At 36.5% G+C, this 20,617-nt stretch overlaps 2 protein-coding genes across 20 annotated transcripts in view; both read right to left on the bottom strand.

Moving 5' to 3' along the window:
- Positions 1–18,060, bottom strand: part of pHCl-1 (pH-sensitive chloride channel 1) — a 212,294-nt gene extending 194,234 nt beyond the window's left edge. For 4 of the 19 annotated variants that reach the window (XM_023164551.2, XM_074184957.1, XM_023164593.2 and 1 more), the window contains exon 1: positions 17,490–18,057. The gene's annotated coding sequence lies outside the window, so the exon portion shown is untranslated. Of the gene's footprint in view, positions 1–17,489 lie in introns of all 19 variants that reach the window. The other 15 variants (XM_023164576.2, XM_023164601.2, XM_023164615.2 and 12 more) reach the window with 7 other exon arrangements.
- A 2,062-nt stretch (positions 18,061–20,122) lies between these two features.
- The window catches only part of LOC111508890 (fatty acid synthase), a 44,894-nt gene continuing 44,399 nt past the window's right edge, over positions 20,123–20,617 (bottom strand). Inside the window, exon 26 of the mRNA XM_023164527.2 lies at positions 20,123–20,260. Coding sequence (XP_023020295.2) covers positions 20,153–20,260 — 108 coding nt within the window. The 3' untranslated portion in view covers positions 20,123–20,152. The remainder of the gene's footprint in view (positions 20,261–20,617) is intronic.

The raw sequence follows: 20,617 nt of genomic DNA, 5'->3' as shown, positions 1-20,617 counted from the left end.
GTTAGTACTAACCTTCAGAAGGGAGCTGTTGAAATTTCATGGCCAGTTAGATATCGTAGTTCATCACTACTGTGGTCCAACAACTGTTTGGTATCAAGCTTTGAAGGGTGAATAAACGCCTTGGAGTGAGCCAATCCTGGAAGATTCTGCCAGAAGTCCATACATTTTTATGCCATTGTTTTCAATGTTTGTTTGGCAAAGCCTAAAGCAATGCCAATGACAGGTTCCGGTCCAATGAAGCTGCTTGCGGCACCCTCCTTCGCAAGGGAGTCAGCAACCTCATTGATTTCCAGTCTTCCTACCGAGGAGAGTTGTTTTTGGCAAACTGTTCCAATTTAGACGTTGCTCGGTAGGAGCTAAGAGTTTCTAACTCCGCTTGACTGTCCGAGATTATTTTTATTCACTTGTGTATGAGGTTGGATTCTTCCAATATCTCCCCACACAATTCAATAGTGTGAATTTCCGCTTGAAATACAGTCGCATAGGTACTTCACATATCGAAAACCTGAAGCGGAGCAATATTTCAAAATGAATATTTCGGTAGGACGTTTCATAACATATAAGCTCCGTGATTCGTCATTTGGTGCCTATTTTGAACCAGGCATTGTTCTGAATATATTGAACATTCGACCAAATTGTAAGATATGAGCATTCCACGCATTTCGGAGATTCTTGTCGAATGCTCCATCACATAGTATGATTAATTAACACCGAGTAGAGACGTAACACCGAGAGACGACGCCCTAGTCGAATTACAGTGTTGTTTGAAGTGTTATGAATATAACATGATATTAGGTTCTTTGGTGGATGATTCAACACCTTCGAGAATTGTGTCGTATTCTTCATTCAATTATAAAGTGTACAAACTACCTCTTATCTTCTAAGGTATAACGAATAGAAAAGCCAGATTGTGAGGTCAATTAAAATCACTGTAATGTCACATTCTGAGGAATTATATTTCAAGGACTTGGTTAGCCCTGTATGGTTGATTTTTGAACACAAGGTTCGTTCGGTTGAGTTTCTGAATTTCATTGGAGAACTGATTAACTGGAGATCTGAGACTGTCTTTCCATGATTCAAAAATTCAAATCAATTGACAGCGGACGCTACGATGTCTATCTTTAGACAATTGACTCGGATTCTTCTTCAGAAAAAAAGTAAAATGTATCCTTAATGAACGTATTCCAAAAACACTTTATTGTGAGATTTCCACTAAATTGTTTTACAAAAACGCAACACGTGTTTCGCCATACAATGGCTTCATCTGGCGTGTCTTTCAACTAATTCTACACATTCAATACTAAATATATATATAGTGTGTAGAATTAGTTGAAAGACACGCCAGATGAAGCCATTTTATGGCGAAACACGTGTTGCGTTTTTGTAAAACAATTTAGTGAAAATCTCACAATAAAGTGTTTTTGGAATACGTTGGTTATGGATTTTCATCAAGTATCGGCCGATTCCATCATATATCCTTAATGGTGTCTATTATACCAGATTTTTTCAAGTACTTCACTACCCCTGAAAAACTTTAATGCAAGAGTACCTAATTGAATATAAAAGAGACAATCTTTCTAGATTTGGTAAAATGAATTTCATTTCGTTTTCTTCATCTGTAAATTATTTCACCTTTCTTCATGAACTTAACTGGTGCTCATTGCAATAGGTTTCATTTATTCTTTCGGGTTTTACACTCATGCTACGGATATTTATAGGCATACTGAGTTCGTGAGAAGTTATTGATAGATGAGAATTTCGTTACTTTCTGAGTGAAAACGCGAAGGAAACAGGAAAAATCCTGAAGTTGAGATGCAAGGCAGAATAACAAAAAATATAGCTGTAAGGAAATAGCTCGACATAAACTGAAATTTCATGATAGAGATTGGCCAAACCATTTCATTTGTTTTTATTCTTTCTTCTACAAAAATACCTTAGCTTTACAATAAATAGAGATACAGTTTTTTTTTTGAAAATCAACTGCAGTATTGTTTGTGTTGTCAAAAAAACATTTACAAGGAAAAATTGGTTAGAAAATGTGAGTAACCGAAAGTACTTGATATTTGAACATATATTTGTGGCAAATTTTTCCATAGTGAAGTGAAGTAGTATTTTGATTGGGGATATTTAAATCATCAAAATCCAGTCTCAAATGAAATGAATGGAAAATACAGTTTTTGAGTAACCAGGAAATTCCTGTCGAATTTCTTTCAAGATATATGCTTTCTTAGCTTTAAATAAAAAATATTTTTTGAAAAATGTAGTAAGCTTTCCATTCTCAGTCATATTTTTTTAATTATTTTTCATATGATTTCCATATATATTCTGTATTACTAGATTTTTCTACTATGAAGTTTTTTATTTCATTATTGTGTCTGAAAGATTATAGTTATATTTCCAGCCGAAAACAGTTGAAACCGAATGTTTTATATAAAATTATTTTATTTTTTTTATAATATTTCAATGATTTGCAATTACTTCGATGGTCAATATTATATAATATTCTAAATGAAAATTCATGCACATATCTTCAAATTTCAGAAAATATCTTTCTCCATTTTGAATGAAACTGTTTTCCGCACATGCGTATGAGATATTTGTTTACGTTCAACATCAAAATGGAATATAAAATAAATATTACAATTCAAAAGAATGTTCAAGAACCCTTCTTTGAACTTCTACCGTAGACGGTTCAAACACACTGTGAAATATTCATACTATACGAATGAAAAATAAAAATGTGTGTCTTGATACATCGTTTTCCACTTACAAACCGATTCAGAATCGTAATCTCCAAGAAGTATGTAATGAATTAATGTTATTGGGTCGCCCATCACATCATCTCTCCTTGTTCATTTGATTATAACTAATGGAAGTGATTACCCCTACAGCTCCAAATTAACTCAACCCTTCGTTAGTACGGAAGTGAGTTCCACGTAATTCTCTTGCTTCCTGCACACTTTGTTTCGATCTCGAGGGAAATTCGTTTCAGCCATACTGAAGATGGAGGCTTTCGGAAAAATATATTTTTTTTTGCTTTTTATGCCAGCCTGAAAGGGATGTTGATACATTTTTTTGAGGCTCTCTTTACAAATTGTGGTTTCCTTGCTCATTGTCAGTTTCAAAAATCGATTTTAGATTCCTCATATGGAGAAATCTAAAGGCGATAAGATGGGTGCTTGTGGTGGTCACTCTATTCTTTCTTTTCAACCAATCTGCCTTCCAGGAAATCTCACATCGAACCCCTGTCTAGCTGAAGAAAAAAGTTTGCTGGAGCCCCATCTTATTGAAGGGGAATGATACCATCTTGCAAAAGCATATCATCATCATCAACTTGGTTTTACAGAATATTTGTTGATGAGGTCTATTATTTTTTCAAGCAGATTTGAGTAAGCTCACCAGTTAGATTTCTGCCAGTGTATTCCCAGAAATACCAGCATAAACATTCATTTCTTCTCCGTATACTGTGAATGACCTTTCCTGAAAAGCTACAGATTTTCATCGCTTCAGTAAAGACAATTTTGGTCCGTACACTCATCAGTAAAGAAAATATCGTAAAATATATTTTGGCTCCAATTCATAAAATTCATCATTGTTTCACAAAATCTGCTGAAAAATTTTAATTTCATACAGGTAAAATCTTTTTGGCTTTAGTGCTTTCTTTATTTTTTCGTGACATATTTCTATTTGGAAGTGTTGAGGAGGGTTCCGTAGTAAAAGTGCAAAAAACTACTTTTTGCGCTGCTTTATCTGAAGCACGGCTATTATTTCTTTTATTTTTGACATGGGAACCAGTTCCACTAAGCTCAGCAACTAATGCCAGGACATATTTTCCTTTTTCCTATTCTTCTCGCGCATTCCTCATTGATGAGAACAATTCCAGTTCTCTGTTGAAATGCTAACACTATTGTTAAAAAACATACAACAAATGTCATAACCTCTAACTCGCAAAACAAATTTGACAGTAAAGTAATTTTGGCAACCAGAAATAGTCTGTGGAATGATAAATAGGGAATGATTTAACAAAACACTCAGAAATGCATCACCTGGGCTCTTTTTTTCTGCGGTATGTGAATTGTATTCAACTTGTGAATGTTTCAAAATACGTAGAACAATCAAATTAGTGATTTTCGTTTATTTCTTGAATATTTGGAAACTATTACTTGACTACAAGTATTATGTGTAAGCTATCTTCCTGATTTTCCATGAACATAATCTGCCGGTTTTTATGACTGACGTTTCACTACCACTGTGGTAGATATCATCAAAGACGATGTGGTAACGGTGTTGCTAAAGGTTTCCTGGGGTTTTTAGCTGCCTTAGACTATCTCTGACAGTTTTCGTTGGCCTAAATATTGGTTTTACGTCGTGTTTAGGCACTACGGGCGTTTCCACATCGCCTTTGATAATGTCTACTGCAGTAGCAGACGAAACGTCAGACAAAAACCTGCAGACCATGGCCAAAAAACTCGGAAAATAGCTTCCAAGTGACAGCTCGTTTGAAAGGTATTGAAAATACCTATTCAGTCATACCAATTTTGTTTGGGTTTCGGCTGATTTTGATTGATAAATTGAAGAAATACGAAAATTTAGTTTCGCATTTAATTAATAAAGATTTTAAAGTACGCCTCTGGTTCATTGTCAAAAAGGTTGACGTGTTTGAATTATCTACTTGTCAAAAGTGTTTATACCTTGAAAATTTACCTAAGCTATTGTTTAGCGAGACGTTTAAGTGTTTACATAGGCAAAATGGTACGTACTGTAGCCGACAAAGTAGGAGCTATCTTAATAATTGGTGAATGTAGAAACAATGTCCATGCAGCGGAACGACTGTTTAATGAGAGGTACCTCGATCGCCCTATATCGAGGGTTTATTTGAGGGAGCTTCTTCGGAAGTTTGAAGCATCAGGTAGTGTTCAAGATGCCAAGCGATCTGGTCGACCAACAATTAGTGATGACAAAAAAATTGACATACTTGGAGAAATGGTAGTGAAACCTACTTCTTCCACAGCCCAAGTTGCGTCTATCTGTGAAGTCAGTCAAAGGACAGTACATAGGGTGTTGGCTAAAAACAAATTTCATCCATACAAATTAAATGATGACCCCGACTGAAGACTAGAATTCTGTGAATTCTAGTCTTCTGTGCGTTCATAAAATAAAGTTACCTTTTTATCACTGTTTCGTCATAACGGTATATTTTCGGAAGCTGAAGTTTTGTATGTAGGTTCATTTTATATTGTAGATGTTCAATAAGGAATAGTTTTTGAATATTCCAACTGAGTGCCAGCCACGGGAAAAAATTCGCGTCCAGATGGACATCAAAAAAATATTTTTCAATATTCCAAGTAAGATCCCAGCCACGGCGGCAATAAGCGCGTTTATAAAATTATTAAAATATATTCTCTACCTTCTCGATTCATAATGTTATCAATATGATTCCTAAGAGTATTTAATTCAAATAAATATATTCGGATGCAGGGACATAGCGGTTGCGGTGGTATCGGGCCAATTATACGTCGCTCTTTCAAACGTAACCTCTAAAAAAACATGTGTGTATTGTCTACTGACAAAAAAGCTGTGAACGTTGTTCATGAAGACATCCTGTTATATATTTAGTATCAGCATTGCACCGTTGCGGAGCCGGGGCAATTCGTTTCTATTCATTAAAATGATATCAAAAAGTTTGAGAAACTGCCCACAAGAAAGGTCAAATATGTACCTACTATTTTTCAAAGAGAAACTGAACGACCTTCAGAATGACGTATCACAAAACCCTCCTTTGATGTGGAGTTTGACTAGTTTTTGACTATTTCCAGATTTTTGATAGGACCCAAAATATCAGGGTCTTCAAATTAACACACTGTATAAATCATAAGCGAAATTAGCGTATTTGGAAAATATGTGTCCGTATTCCGGGTCATTTCTCAACACGAGTTGCCGGTTTTTCGAAAAATATGTTTCCATAAAAGCGAAGAAGTTATCCTGTAATAGATAAATGTGGATATCATCATCGGTGTCGACGTATATGCGGCGGTTGGAGCGGAAAATCGATGACACAATGTGCATTTACGCTAGAGAGTGTTTCTCCATCAGGGCTGGCTGATTCGAACTTGCTATGGGGGTTATTTATGATTTTCACGATAGTGCACACTCTGGTCATGTAAGAAAAAACCTGGCCTGCTTTATTCATCAATGTTACCTCCATGAAGACCCACACAATTATTCCAGCGCTGTTGTAACATTTGAGTTGACAGTGAATACTGTCGAAATATTGTAAATAGAGTTTCATAAGAGTACATTCATATACATAAGTATACATTATTTCAATCATAATATTGAGTCTAGAGAAGGTAGTCATTCTCGTTATTGTAACATTTTTCACGTTTCTTGGAATACCTAAAGATAAAATTAGGGGTACTTTATCTTGAGTTTAGAGTTGCAAATTAATAAATAGTAAAAGTAGAATTTTCATGTCAAATAATCTATCATGAATGATGATATACATTTCCAATACAATTTTATGTTACAGGATAGTCGTCCCATGAATAAACATGCTCAAAAAAGATGATTGAGTATTAGAAATTAGAATGGGAATAACTCGGATCATTCATAATTGTGTGTGTATGTTAACTCCAATTTGTCAATAGCAATTACACCTTAGTTTCAACAGAAGCTGAAAAAGTGTGTTACCTACTCATGATAACGTATATTGTTATTTTGTCCCTTTTTAGGGGCGTTTTTAGTCTACAATAATGTGCACTTGATAATTTTTAATTATTTAGTATTAGGGTATTCAATTTATTTCTATATGTAGATCATTTTCGCGGTCGTTTGAATATATTACAATATGTTAAATATCAATTAACTTGTGCAAATATACTAACAAATTTGTTTTGCATGAAGTTATATAGGTTTATTGTTTGTTTATTCCTAATTTTGTAGTGAACACATTAAAAATGTATAAAGCCAAAGCAGTTAAATTAAAATAATAGTCGGCACTTTTGTAGAACTACTTTATGTTTATGTTTTATGCAAACATCCAGTAGTCTCTGAGAGCCAAATCTGGCGAATACGATGGATGTGGGAGAAATTCGAAGTTCATTTCATGTAGTTTTGCCATAGTTTTGAATGACTTGTGATAAGTTATGTTGTTTTGAAAAAATTGCAATAAGATAGTCGATGAATATTGCACCACGCACATTCCAAAATACTGAGGCCACAACCTTACCAGCCGATTGGTGTGCTTTCGGGCGCTTTGGACGAGGTTCACCAGTTGTTCTCCACTCAGACACCGTATATAAGTAACCAGAAGTAAATTCACTCCTGGTCGGTCTCTTTGATGTTTCGGATCGAGATTTTATTTTTTGCTGGCATGTAGCAGGGCAGGAGGGTGTAGGCTAAGAGCTGTTGTGAACCTCCGCTCGAGGTTTGATCAACAAATATGTGACCATGATCTGACGTCATCATTGCTACGAGGAGCTTTCAATAAATGTCTCATATGATTGTGAACTGTTTAGGAATTGAGAACAAAAATAAGACAAGGTGGTGAAATGAAAGTATATTTCATATGGTAAGATTATACAATTCATTTCAAAAACTTATGCTAATCTATTCCGAAGGTTTTTCAGAATGATGAGTTTTTGATTTTTTTCAACATTTGTTTTCAAATTTCTATTGGCAAATTTCAAAGTATAATCATCTGTATCTGTATCTGTAGAGTAGGGAGGGTGAGTGTAAGCCCACGCACTTAGGCCACATGTGACCCATTGTACATCCTCCCGAGGAGTTGTCCTCCTAGGTCGTCGTCCATCCTGTCCTTACCAGGAAGGTGGACAGGTCGCTGGGAGACATCTTCTTTATATCGGCAGGTGTAGGCCAAGACTCGCCGAATACACACTCTCTTATTGACGATAACTCCGGGCACTCGCACAGGACATGACTGACAGTCTCATCTTTCTGTTCACACATCCTGCATAGAGGTGTGTCCACTAGCCCAATAATATGTAGGTGTTTTTCCGATAGCCTGTTTCATTCTATACAAAAAATGTTTCTTGGGTTTTTTGCCCAAAATAAACCAGTTCGCAGCAAAAAATTATTTTAGGAACAACTACAGAGATACATCGTCATAAATGCGAAAATACGAAACTAATCTATCTAGTAGGTCGCTATTAGCGATAGTGACAGTCAAATTGGTATGACGCTGTCAGTTTGTGAATTTTCGAAATTGAATCAATACTAATTGTGTGTTGTTGTTCTGTTCCTAGTTTGTTACTTTAATGATTCACTTGTTATTAAAATGACATACACAAATGAGGAAATGGCTGATATGCATTACGTTTACGGCCTGTCGCAGGGGAATGGGTTAGAAGCTTCTAGAAGACATGCTGAAATGTATCCTCAACGGCAGCATCCTTCACATAGAATATTTGCTCGACTTCATCAACGATTACGAGAATATAGTTCATTCGACAAAAGAACGCAGGATTGTGGTCGCCATCGAGAAGTACGAACACCTCAGCTTGAGGAAGCGGTACTTAATTTGATTGAAGAACAACCTACTACCAGTACTAAAAAGATTGCTTTTCAGAATATTGATCATATGTCGGTATTTCGAATTTTAAAGGAAGAACTCTTACACCCTTACCATCTGCAACGAGTACAGGCACTGTTACCGCGAGACTTTCTGTACCGTCTTGAATTTTGCAATTCGATGCTGGAAATGATTAGAAGAAATTGTGACTTTCTGAAGACGATAGAATTCACAGACGAATGTAGTTTTTCTCGGGACAAGATTATTAATTTTCATAATTACCACATATGTGCTGATGAAAACCCTAACGCTATTGTCGAAACTAACCATTAAGAACAGTTTTCTCTTAACGTGTGGTTCGGAGTTATTGGGGATGATTTAATTGGGCCTCATTTTCTACCTCCTCGATCAAATGGTGAGGCATACGTTCAATTTTTAGGAGAAGCGGATCCAGTGCTGCTGAAGGAAGTTCCTTTGGGCGTCAGAAGGGATATGTTTTTTATGCATGATGGGGCTCCCACCCATTTCAGTTCAGTAGCACGTCAGCATTTATCTGAAACATATGCAAATCAGTGGATAGGTCGAGAAGGACCACAGAACTGGCTCGCTCGATCACCGGATCTCAATCCTCTCGATTTCTCTATTTGGGGCCATTTACAGTATTTGGTTTATCTTACTCCTATTCGCGATGTAGAGGACTTGAGAAACCGCATCATCGATGCGTGCAGGGTAATCAGAGAGACTCCAGGAATATTTGAGCGAATACGTGGCTCAATGCGCCGACGTCTAGACGCATGCGTAATGTCTGAAGGTAGACATATTGAATATTTACTATGATTTCTACATGTTGTGTGTTTTGTTATTAATAAATTAGTTTTGTTTATTACCCTTCAATCGTTTAATGCATGTACTAACAACAATAAATCCAGTTCGCATTTATGACGATGTATCTCTGTAGTTGTTCGTAAAATGATATTTTGCAGCGAACTGGTTTATTTTGGGCAAAAAACCCAAGATACATTTTTTATTTGGAATGAAACAGACTACCGGAAATATATTTTTAAATGGTAAACAAATAATAAGGCAAAAAGTTACATTGGAAATGAATTTTAGGGGTTGCGTTTTCCACCCCTTACAACTATGAGGTAAACCAAATAAATTTCTGGCTAAGTGTCTTTTTGGTAGAACAAAACGTCAGGTTAATTTCAATATTGTAACTTTTTCAGTGCTTGTGAAAAAAATTGTTATACAAATTTTATGTACCCCCTTTAAGGGGCTGTATCTTAACAAGGGATGCACCAATGAAGTTTCTTTATGTGAAAGATCTTGTCTTTTTTTCGATGAGGAATCACCTCCTCAAATGATTTACACTTATTCAGTTACACCCTGTATATCACGAAAAAACTGTAAAAAATAATTTCCTAGCTTTGAACTTTGTTGGAACAAAGCAGAGGAAAACTTACCATCGCAAAACTTTCCAATTTTCTTGTTGACTACTTTAAATTTTCTCACAGGTTGCACTTGATCATTTCATTTCTTGGTGGTCTACAGCTAGTTCTAACAAAATATATTATTGCGTATTAGGATCACGTACGATTCTAATTTTTAATAGTCAACATTTGAATTCAATCTGCGATTAGTATTTCCGATGGTTGCGAATCGAGGCTCATTATTGACTTATAGGGTATAATTTATGGAAGGCAGGTGATCCTGCCTTGACAGTGATCTTGTTGTAAATTGTCCAGCGTGATGTGCAAACTTAATAGAAGAATTCATCAAGATAACGAATTAAACATATGCTATTGCGTTATTTTTTACAGTACCTTGGTTCAAATTTCATTAGCAAAATTGAAAATGTTTCGAAGCACTACACAAGCACTACAGAAAAATCCTTGATGCACTCTGAGAGCGGTGCCTGTGAGAAAGTAGCGATCCACGTTGAATTTGAATCGCTGGAGATTAAATTCATTTGTAATAACGTTATCAGAAAGTTTATTTCACATAAGTACAGTTCTTCAAGTGAAGAAGTTCTTGAACAGAGAAGTTCGATGTGTACTAAATTGAACCTCAAAACGATGGGCAGTCCCAGTTCGTCGCGTATTTCTGATATGTACCGCTCTTGGTGAACACTTTTCGTGAAAGTATCTATAGAAGAGAGACAAATCTCCAACCTTCCTTCGATGTTCCAGGCTATCAAGGTTGCACGTGATGTTATCGTCTCCAATCAGGCGAATTACTCCTTTCTGGGTAGAAACCAGAATTTCCAGTGTATGTTTGGTGGTGCTATCATCAGTAAAGCAATGTATTGGATTCTTGGTTTGTTCCAATGAGTCGTTGATATACAATAAAAAGAGGGTTGGAGGCAATATGGATCCCTTGGAATCACTAACAATGATGGAAAAAGTATTCAAGAGATATCCATCGATGGCCATTTGCAGAGAACGTTCTCTGGAGAAGCTGGAGAGTCATACAAAAAAATGATCTGACAAGCCATAGCATCGAAGTTTGGCCAGCAAACCCCCTCTTGCCACATACGGAGAAAAATCCCTTTCGGGAGATTAAAAACATGTTTTTTTTTATGAATCATTTGTTATTTTGAACTATTTAACTCCAGCATCAGCCAGTTCATCAGCCAGTTCATCAGCCAGTTATTACTCGAAAGTAGTATTGCAAAACGTGAAGCATAAGTTGACAATCAAAATTGACACGCCAATTTTCTTCCAAAAGAAAAAAAACGCAATAACTGATTCCCTTTTAGAGGAAACATAATCTGAGCTGGTGAGCCAAACGTTTCGTTTGCAATGTCAGACATCGTCAGTGTGATATATGTTGACTATGAGGACGAAGGTAGTATCTCAAAGTCTCAGCAACCAGCCTGGATTTTGTTTAAGAATGATCAGTGGGTATATTTTCACTATAATGAGAAAACTTTCAGAATTACATTCAAATCTTATAAGAAGTGAAGAACTTTTGAAAAAGTGTTGAGCATGACAGAGAAAAACATTGTATTCTGGTCATGAATCTGAAGCATTCGAGCTCTGGTATCATCTTTAATTGCCAGATTGAAAGTGAAAATTGCAAGCAGAAACAGAAAGCGATGTGTCATTCATGTTCCGTTGTTGAATAGTGACCTTACCAAATTACGTATACTCCAAATAGGGTAGATGTTCTCTGGGCTTATTGAGTAAGAATGGAGATGAAATTAATCTCGAAGATAATACATTTTTATCAACAACAGTACAAACAACGGGTTTTGTCAATTTTGAGACAATTATTTTTCTATCAATACTTGAAACGAAAATTTCCCAATTAACATCATTCTTTCATCATTGAAATACCGTTCATTGTAGTCGCTCTGATGGTATTTCAAAACCACTCAAAAATTCGAGTGGAGTTAACGTCAAATGATCAAACTGAATTTTCATGTGAACTTATTTGCATGTTTTCCACTCATTTCAAGATAGTTCTGGTTTCCTGACACGTGTTATTTGCAACGAGTTCTATTACCTCGCTTAGTCTGGCCAATATATTTTTGTAACAGTCCTCTCAGCTCATTTCATATATCCCCGGCCTTCCATTTCACACCATCTTGTCTTTACCGTTACCTAAAATTTGTTGAAGTGAGCAAGTAGTACATTTACGTTCAACTTATGAGAAATGCGAGATAATCTGTTGGTATGTCTTGGTTCATACGGAATGACAGTGCACTCTCATTCAATATCTTCTCGATGTTTATGTTTGCTAATTAACTTATCTACTATATTCGAAGGGTACCCGTTTGTTGAGGTAAGCAAGAAGTACATTTACGTTTAACTTTCGAGAAATGCGATTAATCCGTTGGTGTGCCTTGGTTCATACAGAAAAATAGTGCACTTTCAATCAATATCTTCCCGACGTTTACGTTTCCTAATTAAATTTATCTACTATGCCTACTATATCTACTAAAGAGACCCGTTGATTTCATTTATGTTCCTGATTGGCCGCAGTGGTAGTGCGCCCGACTAACGATCGGGAGACCGTGGGTTCGATTCCTGCCCCGACCAAACATTTTTCTCGAGAGAATTTATCTGGTTGAAGCCGGGATGATTCTGCAACCGTGTTAGGAATGACACGTTAAAAGGTAATACCTCGTTAGTCCTCATCTCGCACAAGTTTCTCAACTTCTGAAAGTTGTCGTTCGTATGGGGGCGACAGCTGATTAACGGAAGCACAGATTTTAAACAGAATAGATTTTTTTCTTGAAACAGATAACGTTTTCCTCAGTATCGTATCTTTCTTTACTCACAATGGTGTGAGCTATCAGGTGTATATCTGGAATTACTAGTATTTTTTCTCTAGACATTGAATTCTAGAACCTGGTTACTTCTAATTACTGATACATTCAAAAATGGTGACGCCTCGTTGTTTTCAATTCCAATATTTGAACCTAATATTCGGAGATATGTTGTTGGGAGTTGAAACAAAGTCCTCTACGTTAGATTTCTTTGTGTCAAGAATCGCAAATAGATCATCTACATATCAGATCCAAGCCCTTGGGAAGTAATCTAGTACCTTTTTTGCTTCCAATTCAAATCTACTCCAGACCAGATCATCTATAAATGGGAACAGTGGTCTTCCTTCTGCCGTACCTTTCGTGCTGTCTGCAAACAGAAACAATTATGTTCCATGCAGATATCTATTAGTTGTATGTAGTATTCGAAAATTTTCCCACTGAGAGCTTCGATTTTCAGAAGATCCCTCAAAAATCTAATAGTTTTTGGTAAGAGGACACTTGGAAACGAGAATACATTGAGTGAAATTTCTTCATCTTGCAGCTGAACATTTGAACTCAATTGTGGGATTGCGAGATTTCCGACTAATTGGTTGAACCATTCAGCAGTTTTATGAATACGGAAACATATGACAGAGACAATTGGTTGCATAGACTTGCCAAGTTTGTGAATTTATCGTACACCTTATTATTTAAGGAACTGTAGGATTGAGAACCTATAGACTTCTATTCAAAGCCGGTGAAGTCAAGTTTTGAAACTTGATAATGCTTCACAAGGACCGTTTTCAATTAACTTATCAATTCTCTCATAGTAATCTGACTTGTCCAAAACCAAAACCCCATTGCCTTCATCTGCTTCTTCCTTCTCCAGTCTTCTGATGATCTTTCTCTCTTCTTTGCAAGCCACCCGACAAATCCTTTCGATGTGTCAGGTGAGTGCTGAGTTTCACTTTCAACACCGACCATAATATTTCCCAAGACTTAGCTCGAAGAACTCAAATCTAATTTCAAACCCTCTTTCAACAGATCACTTTCTTCTTCATCAAAAGATTGACTCGAAAGATTTTCAACAATATGAATAACTCTCTTCGATTTTTTGTCCGTTTCTTCAGCTTCAAGTTTTTCTAGTTTCTTGTCTAAACAAGTCTATGAAAATGTTGCCATTGTTCTGTCTAATTTGTCTGAATATTTCGTTAGCAATGTCTGTCATCCATCATCAACACTTGTAGAAGTAAACAAGCAGTTCTGAAAGCTATTTTCATGTTCAGTTCTCAACAATACGATTCAATAATGAAACCCAGTCTCTCTGAAATGTCAAGGATTTACTTCTTCTAATTAGTCAATGACTCCAAGAGTTATTGTCGTAACATATCCAGAACAGAGAGTGAATGACTACATTTGTTGATGACATCGACAAAAATGAAAAACACAGACTCATGTTGATCTCATTGAAAACTTCCACTCATATAATCAGGAAAAGAAAACTGTTCTTTGATACATTTTCTTTCAAATGTTTCGTCATGTTTCGATGGATCCATCTGGTGACAAATATCTGAAACATGAGAGTCCTCGAATATCCTAGGTGTGTTGGAACAACTGAAAAAACGCACGTCTGAGAGATTTATCGGAAAGGGACAAATTGCAGTGAATTCAATATGCCAACACCTCCATCTTTTCATTATATCTGACAGATTCAAGTGGAATGTGTTTTTGAATGAATATACACTTGCGAAAGCTTTCAGAATGTCGCTTGGTTTGAGGGTTTTGTGAAGTGCACTAGTCGAATCATTGAAAGAATGTGTCTGATAAATTTTGGCACGTTCCCACAGAAGCACTTTGATAGTTTTATTTTTCCTTATCAACTTGGTTTTTATTTATTGGCAAGCAATCGGAAATCTGGGGAGTTCGAGTTCTGAACACTGTTAATTTTAACTTGTAGATTACTGTGCGGAGAATTGAAAAACTATAATGTGGAAGAAACATGCTTCTTAATGATGATCTACCGCCCAAACACAAGCACTACGGGAAAATCCTATCAAACAGTGAAGTTCGAGGTGTTCTGAGTCAGTCAGAATCCGTCGCGTATTTCTGAAATGTACTGCTCTTGGTGGAATCAAATGTGCTGAGCAATTTGAACACCTCCAGTGGAAGTATCTATGAAACAGTGACAAATCTCCAACTTTTCTTTGATGTTCCAGACTATTGAAGGTGCAAGTTCATGTCTCCAATCAGGAGGATGGTTCTTTTCTGATTGGAATCCAGCAACTTCAGGGTATGTTTGGGGGCAGAGCTCCATACATTAAAGAATGTCTGATCTGAGCTTCATAAAGCATCAACAGTTGAGGTGTGTATAGTGTTCTGGTTCAGAACAGTGTTCCAAGCTTTTAAGATGCAGCCTCTGCAACTCCAGTGACATATTGGAGTCGATTTTAACCCCCTACAAACTTATCGAAGCAGAAAGCGGAATTATCTGTCATGACCTCTAGATCCTCATTGAGATATGCAAGAATCTCTGACTACTCAGTAATTCATTGTTGTCATGAATTTTGATTATAAATCTGTTTGAAAAAATCTGTTTAAAATATGTTTTTCCGTTCATCAGCTGTCGCCCCCATACGAACGACAACTCTCTTGTGCAAGCTACGGACTAACGAGGTCTTACCTTTTTACTTGTGATTCCTAACACAAATAGAATAGATGATTGATAAACTTGAATAATGAGCTTTTTTTAAATGATCAACATTGCGAAAAATAGTTATGTTCGTTCCCAGAATCTGAATAAATTGTTATTGTGAAAATTCTTGAAAGGAATGTACATTTTCAATGGAGGCATTTGCAGTTATGATTCTTTCATTTTATAACCTGAAGGACTTTAATGGTGATATTTTTTCATTTGCCGATGATAGGGCATTGATTTTCTATGGTAACATATGGAACTCAACTTATGCAAAAGCACAAAACGGATTGAACGTTAGAGATCAACCACTAGAGGGAAACATTTTCATACATACCCCCAATTGCCAAACTCCTATAATTTGTTCTTCTTCACGTATAAAGAAAACGGATACAATGAAATATTTGGGTGTGATGCTTCACCAACATGTACGCTGGGATAGACATGTAGATTTTCTCGTGAAAAGGCTTAGAAAACTTATTTTCAAATTCTACCAACTCAGAAATATACAAAATAAACATTTATTGCATTAGCTGAATCAGTTATAAGGTACTGTTCTATTGTTTGGGGTGGGTTGAATAAAATACACTTACATAATCTTCATGTGATACAAAACACATTGCTTAAAATAGTATTGAAGAAAGATAGAAGATATCCAACTGATAGATTATATGGGGAGGCTAGCTTATTCAATATCAGAAAATTATACACCTATCACTGTGTTCTATGGACGTTGAACTCGCCTCTCGCATATCTGGCACACATACACGACACCGAGCCAGATCCGAGAGAACAATTAGTGTTCTTTTTTGTAAAAATGTATATACCCAAAGGTTCGTTACTTACTTCGGACCGAAACTTGTCAATCAAGTTCCCATTGAACAAAGAAATATAAAAAATATTAATAAACGCAGAAAAACAATTAGATCCTTCGTTGGTCACAACTTTGATTTCTTGAAAGAAATATTTGAATTAACTCGCTGAATCATGACTGAAAGATTTTTTTATCTCACTTAGACGTGTCTCCTCTTCGCATGATTGTCTGATCCAATCCTTCTGCGGGTTGATCATTGCTTTTTATTGCTTTTTTCATTATAAATTTTCTTACTGAAAGGAATCAATAGTCTTTTTTTTCTCACTTACATTCATGGTTTTGTTCAGATCTGGGAAAATACGAAACACAAGCTTTGCTTAGGCGTTTCCCAAGAACTGAACACCATCACTAATTCATTGTTATTTACTATTACAACCAAAAGGTCGTGAAGTAAATCTTTCAATTTCATTAATTTTCAGCTGTTCAATTTTTAATTTTCTGCTTAATTTTTATTTTATTTTATTGATATTTCTTTTCAATGTTTTTTATTTGATTTTCATTTTTATTAATTTTTTCAGAAATTTCAAGTCATATTATACCATATTAAACAATGGAAGTCCGAATTTTACATAATCTACACATCCTTGTATGGAGTTAATTTTTTGCAATTGATTGGTTCCTTCCTTTCTTTGGAATTTCCCACATCATTTTGTATAAAGATGAAGAAGAAGAAAGCGAAAATCTTTTTATTCCAAAAATTTCAAAACTTATACTCATTCATAATTATTTCCAGAATTATCTTATCATTTTGAAAGATAATACTGTATTATTCCAGATTTATTTCTAGTAGGTATTTAATGCAAAAATATTGAAAATTTTCCGAATGAATAGTCTTTCATGTATTTTCCGTAAGTAGTATTTTGAGAAGTCCACAATTCCAAAACTAAAACTCTCGAAAATCCGTGTCAAATCGTCCATTCACATTTTCGATCCAATTGCAGTTCCATAGTAGAAACTTGAATATATTTTCTTATATTATTTCGCCCACTGTACACAATTTCCTTAATATCATTCAAAAATAATCCTTCCTCACACATATAACCGCAGTCCTTTGTCCGCACAGTTGCAACAAAAGAATTTCCCGAGACGACGCGATGGGTCGATACCGATTTGATTTTCCGGAAAAACTTTCAAAACTTACCTTGAACGTTTGCGTCACCTTCTGTTTTGCCGCATTAGGTCCAAATGGCGAAAACTCGCGGTCTTCACACTCTCTACGGCACTTGTATTTGATGGAAACTCCGACGAAAACTAGGAAACCGCGCGAGGAAATCGGAAAATTCGAGCACACGGACCGGACTGGCGCTGGCGCACCGATCGCTACAACTATGAAAAGTGTCCTCTAGAATTCGCCGTGCCGATACGCCCACCGTATCGAAGTGTGCTGCTATTTTTGGCGGACTTGGTATTGTTGTCTATCGAAATAACTTTTTGTGTTGTACCTGAATCTGCGAGGTGTTGATCAGTTCAGTTTCGGCGGTGTAGCCACCTGCTTGAACATGACAGTTTTTGATTGTTTTCCCACACAAAATAGACGCTACTTATGTATTTCAAATAAAAATTAAAATGTTGTGAGCAGATGCCATTCGCTATCACTCGTTAACGAAGCCACATGAATATGTGGCTTGAAAAATTGGTATCCTGTGACGTATTTCAGAGAGCAGCTACTTGCTATCTTTTGGAATATCCTTTACGGCAGCCATGATGGCATAAATAAGTGATAATTGCACCCACCGGGTGATATGAAGCCATTTGGGCCGAAATGGGCAGTTCTGGAATAGTATATCTGTGAACCATCTTCTGAAATATTCTTAACGGCAGCCATAATGGCATACTGAAGTGCTTACTGTACTCACGATCCGGGAAATGCTCTTCTGATCATCTGAGGTAATCTGTAACCTTCTAGGCCGGTATCAACAGCTCAGGGATAGTATATATGGATCATCTTCTGGAATATTCTCTATGACAGCCATAATGATATAGTGAAGTGTACTAACTGCAACTGCTAGCCAGAAGACGCACTTCCGATCATCTGAGGTGATCTGTGGCCATCCAGACCGAAAATAATATATCTAGAATAGTATCTGTGAACCATCTTCTGAAATATTCTTAACGGCAGCCATTAAGGCATACTGAAGTGCTTACTGCACTCACGATCTGGGGAATGCTCTTCTGATCATCTGAGGTGATCTGTAACCTTCCAGGCCGGTATCAACAGCTCAGGGATAGTATATATGGATCATCTTCTGTAATATTCTCTACGACAGCCATAATGATATAGTGAAGTGTACTAACTGCCACTACTAGCCAGAAGACGCACATCCGATCATCTGAGTGATCTGTGGCCATGCAGACCAAAAATAACAACTCCAGATAGTATATGTGAACCATCTTCTGGATCATTCTTCACAGCAGACATTAAGGCATTCTGAAGTGCTTACTGCACTCATGATCCAAGAGATGCCCTTCTGATCATCTGAGGTAATCTGTAGTCATCCAGGTCGGATCGATGGAATGGCTGAAGTGATAATTGCACCCACCAGGTTATCTGAAGCCATCTAGGTCGCAATGGGCAACTGTGAACCATCTTCTGGAGTATTCTTCATGGCAGCCATAATGGCATACTGAGGTGTTAACTATACTCACGATCAAGGGAATTCTCTTCTAATTATCTATGTTGATTTGTAACTATCCAGGCCGATATCAAAAGCTCTGAAATATTATCTGTGGATCATCTCCTGGAATGTTCTCTATGGCGGCCATAATAATATACCGTAGTGTACTAACTGCAACTATCAGCCAGGGAACGCTCTTCTAATCATCTGAAGTGATTTGTGGCCATCAAGATCGGAACTAACAGCTTCTGAATAGTATCTTTGAACCATCTTCTGGGATATCCTCTACGGCAGCCATAATGATATTCTGAAGTGTATTAACTGCCACTACTAGCCAGAAGACGCACATCCGATTATCTGAGGTGATCTGTGGCCATCCAGACAAAAAATAACAGCTCCAGAATAGTATATGTGAACCATCTTCTGGATTATTCTTTACAGCAGCCATTAAGGCATTCTGAAGTGATTACTGCACTCACGATCCAGGAGATGCCCTTCTGATCATCTGAGGTAATCTGTAGTCATCCACGTCGGATAATTGATAATTGCACCCACCAGGTTATCTGAAGCCATCTAGGTCGCAATGGGCAGCTGTGAATCATCTTCTGGAGTATTCTTCAAGGTAGCCATAATGGCATATTGAGGCGCTAACTATACGCACGATCCAGGAAATGCTCTTCTGATCATCTGTGGTAATCTGTAGCTATCCAGGCCGGTATTAACAGTTCTGGATCATCTGTGGAAAATTCTTAGCCATAATGACATACTAAAGTATACCAACTGCAACTACCAGCCAGGAGACGCACTGTCATCTGAAGTGATCTGTAGTCATCCAGATCAGAAAAAACAGCTCCAGAATAGTGTCTATGAACCATCTTATGGAATATTTTTTGCGACAGCCATAATAACATACTGAATTTGAATGTTTACGGCTCGAATAATCTAACAGACTGATAACAGATTTCTACACATCTACTGCACATCTTGAGGGAGGCAGCTGTATAGAGCACTAAATTCTTTATCGTTCAGTGTATATGAAGTAGTATAAATATTTATTGAGATATGGAGCTACAAAAACACACGACATTCAAAAGGATAAAACTTTTGAAACAATCTAATACTTATCATATCTAAGGAACTGAGAAAAATAAATAACATGTTCAGTCGTGATTTGAATCAATTTATTCATTTAGATAAGCCAATGGTTCATATTGATATAGTCTGAGGTATCATTGTGTCGAATTATGCTCAGATGGTCTCCAGGCACCAAAGTAACTCTAGGTTGTGACTGACAGCACTGAAACAAAGGAAAAATCACTTAATTTCAGTCATATCATTTATCTATATAGTACATCATCAACAGCTAAAGCCGATAACGAAATGGGAAAACGAAATTCAGAATAAACAAAAACAAGTACTTTCGTATGAACGACTGGAAACCATCATAAAAGTAACAAAAAATAATGTAAACAATACAAACAGCGAGATATTTCGTATGAGATATTGATGTACTTGGCGAGAAAAAAAATTAAAATGACGAAATGAGAATCATGTTGGTTGGAAAATAGGGTATAAGGTGGTGATTTCGCAAACAAGGTAGCAGAATTATTGTTCTTCACATATTTGGGCAGACTATTTCAAATTATTATTGAAG

This window comes from Leptinotarsa decemlineata, unplaced genomic scaffold (genome assembly GCF_025532065.1).
Source record: "Leptinotarsa decemlineata unplaced genomic scaffold, Ldec_3_MD MMD2_tig00026361_RagTag_RagTag, whole genome shotgun sequence".
Classification (NCBI taxonomy): domain Eukaryota; kingdom Metazoa; phylum Arthropoda; class Insecta; order Coleoptera; family Chrysomelidae; genus Leptinotarsa; species Leptinotarsa decemlineata.
Note: the sequence above shows the minus strand (reverse complement) of the source record. Positions and strands in the feature narration are given on the sequence as shown.